General features: G+C 43.9%; 1 protein-coding gene across 1 annotated transcript in view; it reads left to right on the top strand.

The window, feature by feature from the left end:
- Positions 1-12,570, top strand: part of LOC125239050 — an 87,775-nt gene that overhangs the window by 56,485 nt on the left and 18,720 nt on the right. Inside the window, exons 23-27 of the mRNA XM_048146504.1 lie at positions 1,404-1,554; positions 6,143-6,299; positions 10,796-10,893; positions 11,606-11,755; positions 12,244-12,391. Coding sequence (XP_048002461.1) covers positions 1,404-1,554; positions 6,143-6,299; positions 10,796-10,893; positions 11,606-11,755; positions 12,244-12,391 — 704 coding nt within the window. The remainder of the gene's footprint in view (positions 1-1,403; positions 1,555-6,142; positions 6,300-10,795; positions 10,894-11,605; positions 11,756-12,243; positions 12,392-12,570) is intronic.

Genomic DNA, 12,570 nt, shown 5'->3' on the forward strand with positions numbered 1-12,570 from the left:
TTGTGACCTTTTTCCCTCCAAAAACTCCAAAATTCTACGTAAACAGATGGTTGATAACCTGGTGTTGATTTTCAATTCGCGTAAGATAGACACATTTGTACGGAAGGCAATTCAGGGTATTTGCAAAATCTTCATCTAGCACCACATCTCGAAAACGTCAATGCGGTTGCAGCCTTTTTCAGACTCCAAGTCTCAGCTCCGTAGATGAAAATGAAGAAGACTAGAGCGTAAACCAATCCGATTTTGGTTTTTCTAGAAACATGCGGTTCCCAGGAACCAAGACTTATGGAGATAATCCTTGTAGGTAGGACTCTTTTGGCCATTCCTATGCGTATCCTGCTTTTTTTTTTTCAGTAGAACCGATATTGTCGATGTTTTACCTACCATAATCCACCACCATGAGCTTGGATTTTACTGTGGTTAATCTTGAGATGCGTGTCCAGACTGATGCGTTCCATTTTACCAGTGCTGTCAACCATTTTCGCTTCATTGGCGGCCAGAAAATTGGTGTTATCTGCCTATGTAACATTAGCAATAAGGTTTTTTCAATAAATTATTCTGATTCTTATCATCGAAGATTCGTTAGTTTGGTTCGCACCAATGATGATTTTTCCCTCCCAGCTTCCGCAGGCTCTTCTGATGACATATTCACCGAAGGCAGGTGACGGGTAATCTTATCAACACCTTTTACAAAAGTAAAAGGGCTCGAAGTTTCTCTGCCAATTCAGTTTCCTTTTTCAACGGAGTTTCAATTCAATGAAAGCTACCAAATGCTTGATGACAAAATGATGCAGTCAAAGGCTTTGCTATAGTCGATGAAGCAGAGGATCATCGAAGTACTGAATTCATAAGCCATCTCTATCAATGGATGTATATTTAGGATCTGCACCTTTGACGAAACTTGCCTGTTTTTGCGGGATCTGCCAGTCCAGGATGTGACATAATCTGCTGTGTAACACAGCACGTTTTTGGTGGGATATAAGTTCCTGTAGTTGTCCTTTACGCAATTACAAATACGTGATACTTATATGAATAATCTGTGATGATTTCTAGTGTCTTAGTTGATTTTATCTAAGATGAGTGCTAATTGTGAGATTTACCATCTAAAATGTATTTATTTTTTTGTAACAAAGTCCTAAAACCTGCTTTTTCAAGATTTCATTAATCATATTTGTCTTTTGAAAGTGGTAGTTTAATGAACACTACTAAAAAAGCTACTTAATTATCGATTTTGACGGAAAATATTGATTTTTCATGAAATAAAATCAAAACCGGGAAATTACCGGTTTACCGGTTTTTGCGACGCTATGTCGGTAAATTACCGGTTTTGAAAAACGACCGTTAATTGCATTCCCTACTTTCGACAGTAGGTCTGTGGTTGTAATAATGTGTAACCGTTTCAGTATGACGTCACACAGCGGCGGCGGGTGCTGGCGCGGCGCACAGCAGGACCCGCGCGACCTGGACGCGCTGCTGCAGTACATCGAGGGCCCGGCGCGCCACGTCGACCGCGGCAAGAAGAGGGCCAAGAAACAGAGGCAGAAGGGCAAGAAGGTAAATATAACACTATACATACATACCATCACGCCTGTATCCCATGGACGCAGCAGGACCCGCGCGACCTGGACGCGCTGCTGCAGTACATCGAGGGCCCGGCGCGCCACGTCGACCGCGGCAAGAAGAGGGCCAAGAAACAGAGGCAGAAGGGCAAGAAGGTAAATATAACACTATACATACATACCATCACGCCTGTATCCCATGGACGCAGCAGGACCCGCGCGACCTGGACGCGCTGCTGCAGTACATCGAGGGCCCGGCGCGCCACGTCGACCGCGGCAAGAAGAGGGCCAAGAAACAGAGGCAGAAGGGCAAGAAGGTAAATATAACACTATACATACATACCATCACGCCTGTATCCCATGGACGCAGCAGGACCCGCGCGACCTGGACGCGCTGCTGCAGTACATCGAGGGCCCGGCGCGCCACGTCGACCGCGGCAAGAAGAGGGCCAAGAAACAGAGGCAGAAGGGCAAGAAGGTAAATATAACACTATACATACATACCATCACGCCTGTATCCCATGGACGCAGCAGGACCCGCGCGACCTGGACGCGCTGCTGCAGTACATCGAGGGCCCGGCGCGCCACGTCGACCGCGGCAAGAAGAGGGCCAAGAAACAGAGGCAGAAGGGCAAGAAGGTAAATATAACACTATACATACATACCATCACGCCTGTATCCCATGGACGCAGCAGGACCCGCGCGACCTGGACGCGCTGCTGCAGTACATCGAGGGCCCGGCGCGCCACGTCGACCGCGGCAAGAAGAGGGCCAAGAAACAGAGGCAGAAGGGCAAGAAGGTAAATATAACACTATACATACATACCATCACGCCTGTATCCCATGGACGCAGCAGGACCCGCGCGACCTGGACGCGCTGCTGCAGTACATCGAGGGCCCGGCGCGCCACGTCGACCGCGGCAAGAAGAGGGCCAAGAAACAGAGGCAGAAGGGCAAGAAGGTAAATATAACACTATACATACATACCATCACGCCTGTATCCCATGGACGCAGCAGGACCCGCGCGACCTGGACGCGCTGCTGCAGTACATCGAGGGCCCGGCGCGCCACGTCGACCGCGGCAAGAAGAGGGCCAAGAAACAGAGGCAGAAGGGCAAGAAGGTAAATATAACACTATACATACATACCATCACGCCTGTATCCCATGGACGCAGCAGGACCCGCGCGACCTGGACGCGCTGCTGCAGTACATCGAGGGCCCGGCGCGCCACGTCGACCGCGGCAAGAAGAGGGCCAAGAAACAGAGGCAGAAGGGCAAGAAGGTAAATATAACACTATACATACATACCATCACGCCTGTATCCCATGGACGCAGCAGGACCCGCGCGACCTGGACGCGCTGCTGCAGTACATCGAGGGCCCGGCGCGCCACGTCGACCGCGGCAAGAAGAGGGCCAAGAAACAGAGGCAGAAGGGCAAGAAGGTAAATATAACACTATACATACATACCATCACGCCTGTATCCCATGGACGCAGCAGGACCCGCGCGACCTGGACGCGCTGCTGCAGTACATCGAGGGCCCGGCGCGCCACGTCGACCGCGGCAAGAAGAGGGCCAAGAAACAGAGGCAGAAGGGCAAGAAGGTAAATATAACACTATACATACATACCATCACGCCTGTATCCCATGGACGCAGCAGGACCCGCGCGACCTGGACGCGCTGCTGCAGTACATCGAGGGCCCGGCGCGCCACGTCGACCGCGGCAAGAAGAGGGCCAAGAAACAGAGGCAGAAGGGCAAGAAGGTAAATATAACACTATACATACATACCATCACGCCTGTATCCCATGGACGCAGCAGGACCCGCGCGACCTGGACGCGCTGCTGCAGTACATCGAGGGCCCGGCGCGCCACGTCGACCGCGGCAAGAAGAGGGCCAAGAAACAGAGGCAGAAGGGCAAGAAGGTAAATATAACACTATACATACATACCATCACGCCTGTATCCCATGGACGCAGCAGGACCCGCGCGACCTGGACGCGCTGCTGCAGTACATCGAGGGCCCGGCGCGCCACGTCGACCGCGGCAAGAAGAGGGCCAAGAAACAGAGGCAGAAGGGCAAGAAGGTAAATATAACACTATACATACATACCATCACGCCTGTATCCCATGGACGCAGCAGGACCCGCGCGACCTGGACGCGCTGCTGCAGTACATCGAGGGCCCGGCGCGCCACGTCGACCGCGGCAAGAAGAGGGCCAAGAAACAGAGGCAGAAGGGCAAGAAGGTAAATATAACACTATACATACATACCATCACGCCTGTATCCCATGGACGCAGCAGGACCCGCGCGACCTGGACGCGCTGCTGCAGTACATCGAGGGCCCGGCGCGCCACGTCGACCGCGGCAAGAAGAGGGCCAAGAAACAGAGGCAGAAGGGCAAGAAGGTAAATATAACACTATACATACATACCATCACGCCTGTATCCCATGGACGCAGCAGGACCCGCGCGACCTGGACGCGCTGCTGCAGTACATCGAGGGCCCGGCGCGCCACGTCGACCGCGGCAAGAAGAGGGCCAAGAAACAGAGGCAGAAGGGCAAGAAGGTAAATATAACACTATACATACATACCATCACGCCTGTATCCCATGGACGCAGCAGGACCCGCGCGACCTGGACGCGCTGCTGCAGTACATCGAGGGCCCGGCGCGCCACGTCGACCGCGGCAAGAAGAGGGCCAAGAAACAGAGGCAGAAGGGCAAGAAGGTAAATATAACACTATACATACATACCATCACGCCTGTATCCCATGGACGCAGCAGGACCCGCGCGACCTGGACGCGCTGCTGCAGTACATCGAGGGCCCGGCGCGCCACGTCGACCGCGGCAAGAAGAGGGCCAAGAAACAGAGGCAGAAGGGCAAGAAGGTAAATATAACACTATACATACATACCATCACGCCTGTATCCCATGGACGCAGCAGGACCCGCGCGACCTGGACGCGCTGCTGCAGTACATCGAGGGCCCGGCGCGCCACGTCGACCGCGGCAAGAAGAGGGCCAAGAAACAGAGGCAGAAGGGCAAGAAGGTAAATATAACACTATACATACATACCATCACGCCTGTATCCCATGGACGCAGCAGGACCCGCGCGACCTGGACGCGCTGCTGCAGTACATCGAGGGCCCGGCGCGCCACGTCGACCGCGGCAAGAAGAGGGCCAAGAAACAGAGGCAGAAGGGCAAGAAGGTCTGTCAAACTAGGAATATAACATTATACATACATACATACAATCACGCCTGTATCCCATGGAGGGGTGGTAGGCAGAGCACATGAAACTACTCAAGTTTCAGTGCCACTTTTGGCAAATAAGGGGTTAACAGAAAACGAAACTGTGACATTACAGTGACAGGTTGCCAGCCTCTCGCCTACACCACAATTTAACCCATATCCTACAGTCGCCTTCTACGACACCCACGGGAAGAAAGAGGGTGGTAAAATTCTTAACCTGTCACCACACGGTCATATTATACAAAATTCAAAATATTCTTTTCACCACACCAACTGGTAAAAGCTTACTTTGCTATTCGAAAACAAATAGCAAAATTGCATTTTATCCACGAGAGTGCAAAGTAATTTCATACAAATTTTAACTTGTCTTGCGCTGCTGGTATAATTTACGTGTAAATGATGATTTCATTGAAGGATTTTTTAATCATAAATGTTGAATAGATTGATAGATTTGATTTAGTTCGATGTTTTATAGTCAGTATTTTGTTCGTGTTGCTGTGGTGAACATTTTGTCTTTCACTCGGTAGCATAGTTTGTTTAACCTTTGTGCCTTGAAACCCTCGCAACGCTCAAGATTCCACTTTTTGAACCACTCGCTACGCTCGCGGTTCAATATTGGAATGTTTCGCTTGCTCGGGTATCAATATTAGCACGTGCGGTTAAACAACAACTTTGCCCCCTTGTAAAACAAAGAACTATTATTCAAATAGGCTTACAATGAGCACTTTTAATAAGGAACTAAAACAGCTGGTCAAACAAATTTATCACAAAAAGAGGCACGATTTTTTTTATAGGACTCTAACTTATGCACATTTTTTTTATATTTACTTTTCTTCTTGTAATGTAAATAGCTTGACAGACTATCCTTGTACTGCCCAATGTGATCTGTAAAGGAAATTTTGAATGAAAAGTCTGGATAGGCAAAAAATACAATTTTTTTTATGTTTTACCTAAATCGTGATACAAAGGAAAATCTACCCTATTTATTCAATAATTTGGCTAAAATTTCAATGACTCAAACTTTATATGGTGGGCAGTACGAGGCTATCCATACTAATATTATAAATGGGAAAGTGTGTGTGTCTGTTTGTTTGTCCGTCTTTCACGGCAGAACGGAGCGACGAATTGACGTGATTTTTTAATAGAGATAGTTGAAGGGACGGAGAGTGACATAGGCTACTTTTTGTCTCTTTCTAACGCGAGCGAAACCGCGGGCAAAAGCTAGTAGTGAATAAATAGGAAATTTTGACTGTTTTCAGTGTAGTTAATCATTTTGCTATAAACCCCACGTATTACGTATATTAACTAGATTCTTCACATCCTCAGATGGAGGCCCGTCTACTTGAAGAACACACGCAGCTGGCCACACATCTCAACCGTATGCGACTAGAACTGCGAGGGATGCAAGCGCGGCATACAGCCAACGCGCGTCAAGCAGAAGAGGCCAAAGCGCTACTTAAACAAGCTCAAGCCAAGAAAAAAGGTATGTTAGTGTACCTAAAAGATACTAAAAGAACCCTTATGGTGCGACTCGTCTTCTTATTCTTCCTCGTTCTCTCAATGCTGAGGATCGCGATCACAAGTAGCGTGTCTCCATTGAACGCGCATGCCATGTGTATGTGGCACAGAACTAAATCAAGATAGAAGGAAAAAGTGTATCTACTTCGCGTGCGGAAAAGTTAAATAGCGAGCAACATTGTTCGCCGCGCAAGTCAGTCTGCTCCCGACCGCTGCCCGCGAGTGACATACAGTGAAAAATACAAAATGGGTCGGTATTCGATAATTAACTGTTCAAACACCACCAATAAAAGCAAGGGTGTTAAACAAAGTGTTTCCTATCATCGGTAAGTACCATTTGTCCTAAAATATTTTTTATTAAATAAAAAACACGATTTTCCTATTTTTATCATCAAAACATTAGCTGACGTACGGCCGTCAAACTAGTTTTCCATTGCGGCTTTAATTTGACGAGTCCGACTTGGCGTGCGTTTAAAACAAGCGATATAAAAATAGGCTATTCAAACTGTCGAGACAAAGTGAAGGTAGATTTGTTATTTTGTCCGTCGAACTCACGTCGAACTTAAGAATAGTGGTGCACCACGGAACTATATCGTCATGTATGCTGCGATTTCCTTATTCGATTTAAATCGATTTTGCGAAGCAGTGGAAATTATAATTATGTTTTTATATTGTTATGAAACTATACATATAAAGTACGAGTGAAAAGTAAATTTAACTTTAAAATAGGTTACAGTTACGGTATTAACGTTGAATTTGTGGTCGGCAGAAAAACAAATACAAACATAATAAGGTCAGTGCGGGCAAGACCGGCATAGTTTATTTGAAATAAAGTTTGAGTGGATAAAACTCTGTAATTAATGCAGTCTGGCGTAATGCGCATGGTCCTATGGGATAGCAAATATTATATTTTACAAAGCTTTTACAGTATTTTGGTGAAGTAAGGTACTTTTAAGTGATAAAAATCACTTTTTTTAAGGCTCGGCGGGTTGACCGTCCTCCCGCGATGAGCACGGAAAGACCGTCTAGTGCTTGTTGTCGCGTAATTTCATATGAGACTAGGTTCCAAAATCATGATCATTGTTATTTTACGTAATAACGGGGCAGAATGTGCTAGATAACTATTAAAATAACGTTGAAATTTTGAACATATAAGCATTTTTCTATTTATAAGGCAAGACCGGCATATGTCCCGTAGATGGGGTTCATAACCTTTTCTTTTCAGGTCCAGATATTGCATAATACTGTTTTTCCAACGAACACCTGCGAATACAATTTAGTCACGATATTACAGGCTCATATAAATCCAACTACTTATCTGTTTTTGAAACTATGTTAATTAAGAAAACGTAATAGGATATTAAGATACGTGAATTAGTTTGGTAACATTTCTTAGCAATGCTTGGTTTTGGTATAGTCACTACAGTATGAATGAAGGCGAAATTTTTTACATCACACTCGCACACTAAACGTGATTTTACACGCAGGCGGAGCGTGAGTTATAGAAAAATCGTTCTCCCAAGGGAGTTATGAATTTTCTAGTACCGTATTCAATTTTTTTTTATCTTTTTACATATTTTTATATTGCAAGTGTGATGAAAAACATTGTGTGTAACTCGGGGAGTATGAATATTACAAACTCGAGTCTTGGAGGAGCTGAGTGGTTCTTTTCTGTTCAAGGATTTTATGTTGCCAGTATAACATATTAATTAAATGAAAAGAGTTTTGATATTATATTTCATGATCGTTTAAAAATTGTTGTAGATTAAGTTCGTACTACTGATTTGCAGTAGGTATATTCATTATTAACATTTTGATAATTTCCTCATAGGTGACGTGAAAAATTGTATTATGTCACATGGTAGCAAAATTATTTCCACCTTGAGCGTTAATACTTGAATCCCTCACTACGCTCAGGATTCTAATTTTGAATCCCGAGCGTAGCGAGATTAGAGATTCGTTTACTTCGTTCAGGATTCAATAAACACCATTTGCCCCATTTTGCTCGATTACGACTTCAAAAACTCATACTAGAGATTCAGATGTCATTAATACATAAATATTTACATAAATATTTGTATACTTAATACATAAATATTTGTTATATACAAGTCATGTCTATACATCTTCCGAAGAATGTATTGATAGAACCTTTTTTTGATGCACTTCCTAACACCAGCGTATATATCGACGAGGAAGACGAAATGATTTTGCTTGAGAAGTGCACAGTTTGTGCCACTAGTCATAGTTTCGATATGACCCTCTGTGCCTCCAGGGTTCAGTTTCTGCCATCTGACGAACAACCTTTATCAAATATGTTTTGTCAAGGGTGCGCAAATATTATGTTTTCTGTTTAAATAAATAATTGGATTCAAAATGCTTACTTTTATTTCTAAAATAGGTACATAACTCTCTTTTGAAATATTTTTCGCCGGTGGTTGCATAATATACAAACACTACCAACTTAAATATGATGATGAGTAATGCAGTGTAAGTAGGCTTAGTTCTGTTCACCACTTATAATTCTTCACAACTATGTAATTTTTTTTGAATACTTTTGAATGATATTAGTAACACCATACGAATCATTACCAAAACTGTATTTCGAAGTTAAAATCAAAAACGGTACAACTATCATAAGCCAAAAACGTACTTATATATTGATATTGTTTACACTCGACTTATTTCCAATAAAGCCTAAAAAAGGTTGGCAACTCCTTGTTTATCGTATGCCGGTCTTGCCTTTCTCTTTTATGCCGGACTTTCTGACTAGGCACAATTTCTAAGTTACATATTTCAGAACATAAAACAAGAAATTGAACGCGTTTTGAGTAGATTAATAGTACTAATCAGAAAGAACGGTTATTAAATGACTACGTTACACACATAATATACAAATATTCCGACTGCTTCTATTTTATTTTAATTTTTTGCGGAACCATGTTGAACTCGATGCTCGAGTTCGAAACACGAATCAAGTTTATTGTTTACTAGTGTTCATCCTAGGGTCAAGTGGTCAAGACCAATGGCTTAAGGATGAAAAACTGGTATACCTTCGGAGGTGTGAGAGGCGTAGATATATTAACACAAAAGTTATTGTCAATAGACGGTCTTTCCGGGTAGACGGTCTTCCCCACACTGACCTTACGCTCTATATTTATTATGAATAAAAATAACTCTAAAAATGTGTTAATGGTTAATTATATTTATATATTACTAAAAGTTGTAACAAATAACATGAGGATAATGCTGTGAGTACATGGTCGGTTTTCTTAAAAATATTACGAAATATTAACTAGTATTAATACCTACCTACTAAAATCTTTGTTCCTGGCCTTAGGCAAATTATATACCTACTAGTGAATTGTTTGTCATCACACGAATACAGGTATATACTTACTTCATTTCACAACGAAGATGAACATCTGATATTTTTAACTTCGGCGGGCATCCCGCACGCAACCTCCACAATAGATCGAATGGGTTACGCGGCGACAACGTTCCCATCACTAAAGTACACTCGTGACGTCATAGGCTCGACACAAAACGTTACACGCTCGGTTTCGCTGTTAATCGCCGAGCATTTTCCTTCTATCTTGATTTAGTTCTGTGGTATGTGGACTGCACGATATAGGCTGCCGCCAGTCGACTTCTTCACACAGTCGGACCATCTCTTACGAGCCCCACCCCAAGCGCGTTTACCATTCATTAGAACCCTTATGGTGCGACTCGTCTGTCTCTCTCAATGTCTTAGTCGCCTTATAGGCATTTTCAGAATTTGGATCCCCCCAATTAGCGTAAGTTGTTAACAAAAATTAACTCGCTGTCACTTTTGTGACGACAATTAAGCATAAAATCCGTCTAAAAATTTACTTTTTTCATACTCTGAATCTAGATTGTCGCATAAAGTTTATGTAATTAACACAAAACCAATACTTTATTGGAATTTCATGCTTAATTATCGTCACAAAACTGACAGTGAGTTAATTTTTGTCAACAACTTACTAATTGGGCGGTCCCAAATTCTGAAATGCCCTTACACGATACCCACGGGATGAGATGGGGTGGTGCTATTCTCTTCTGATGTCGGCACCACACGGCACCGCTATATTCATCCAAATATAACTTCACAGCGTAAGGGGGAAGAGGGAGAGGTCATACTAAATGTAACAAACCATGTTAAAGGAATATAACAATTGCAATTCTGAGTGACGTAATATGGACGGCCCCATAGGGTGTAGAAACATAGGTCTACATTATTGGAGCCTTTAGAGTCCCAGGCGTTAATAAGCTACTGGGGTTGCTTAACATCATCATCATCGTGGGCCTCAGTCAATCTGTGTAAGAATGTCCTATAATATTTATTTATTTATTAACATCGGACATGTCTACTGTAAGCTTCTAAATTTTTTTTTTTTTTTTACATTCAGTGTTTCTTACAAATGTATCATTTGCCTACAGGAAAGAAACAGAAGATGACTCCAGCGCAGCAAGCCAAGACTCAACTAATAGCTGAACAACTAGGAGAATTGAATACTCTACTAAATGTGACAGCTAAGGTACAGAACAGATCATAATGCAAAATAATAATTACCAGAAAATAAAACAATTTGAAGTGTCATTAATAGTTATTTACGATACAATGGTGTATTCGCATGTGGCATTTTAAATTCTGAACGTAGTGATACCAGTTATACATCATACATACATACAACATACATACAATCACGCCTGTGTCCCATGAAGGGGTAGGCAGAGCACATGAAACTACTCAGGTTTCAGTGCCACTCTTGGCAAATAAGGGGTTGAAAGAAAACGAAACTGTGATATTGCAGTGACAGGTTGCCAGCCTCTCGCCTACGCCACAATTTAACCCATACATACCCAGTTATACATACCTTTTTTTTTAGTATGAATAGGTAGACGTTTGACCACGATCACACCTGATGGTAAGTGATTGCGGTCTACGGTGGAGCACGCTTAACTACCTATGAGATACCTATTTACTCTCGCTTTAAAGAGACCTGGATTGTACTCATGTGGAAACACAGACTCAGGCAGGGTATTCCACTCCTTGGCGGTTCGCAAAAAAATGTTGAAGCGAAACGCTATAAATATGTAGATGTTATTAAAGACTTACTTTACTTACTAGACTTTTTATTAAAGACTTACTGCGTTTTAACTTTGAAAAGCAGCGTGAGATACGAGATTTTTTAAAAGTAGTGACGATATGTGTTTGATCCGTAGTGAATAGTAAGATTTGATTCGCAGGAGGTAGCCGAGGCAGAGCGTCAAGTGTCGGAGTTCGCGGCGCGCTTCGAGGAGTGCGAGCGGCAGCTGGCGCTGGCGCGCGCGCTGCAGGGCGACCCGCGGCCCCGCGCGCCCGCACCCGCGCCCGCGCCCGCGCAGGTGCACCGCCACGTGAGTACACAGCCTAACCATAACGATACTACTAACGGCACTTCTGCAGCACAAACTTGGCACGAGACACACCGCCCGTCCTTATGTCATAAATACAAGTAGAAAACCCGCCAAGAGCGTGTTGGGCCACGCTCAATATATAGGGTTCCCGTTCTGCTCTGCTCAACCTATCAAGATCAAAATAATTTTCCTAGAAACTCGTTATAAAGTTCTACTTTTGTGATTTTTTTTTTTCATTTTTTTTAAGCATATGGTTCAAAAGTTAGAGGGGGCACACTTTTTTTTTACTTTAGGACCGATTATTTCCGAAAATATAAATGTTATCAAAAAACGATTTTAGTAAACCCCTTTTCATTTTTTAAATACCTATCCAACAATATATCACACGTTGAGGATGGAATGAAAAAAAAAACAACAGTCCCCACTTTACATGTAAGGGGGTTTTACCCGAACAAAACATGAAAAATAACATTACACTAACATTACAGTTGGAAGCGGCGATGCTGCACAAACAACAGTTACAACAACAACACCAGCAGCTCCAACAACAGCACCAACACCAGTTGCAACAACAGTTCGCCGCCGCACTGCTCGCCAACGACAAGATGGACCGACAGAAGCAGAAGGCGTTCATCAGTAAGTCTCAAACACCAACAACAGTTACAACAACAACACCAGCTGCAACAACAGTTCGCCGCCGCACTGCTCGCCAACGACAAGATGGACCGACAGAAGCAGAAGGCGTTCATCAGTAAGTCTCAAACAACAACACCAGCTGCAACAACAGTTCGCCGCCGCACTGCTCGCCAACGACA

The sequence above is a fragment of the Leguminivora glycinivorella genome, chromosome 25 (genome assembly GCF_023078275.1).
Source record: "Leguminivora glycinivorella isolate SPB_JAAS2020 chromosome 25, LegGlyc_1.1, whole genome shotgun sequence".
NCBI classification, from domain to species: Eukaryota; Metazoa; Arthropoda; class Insecta; order Lepidoptera; family Tortricidae; genus Leguminivora; species Leguminivora glycinivorella.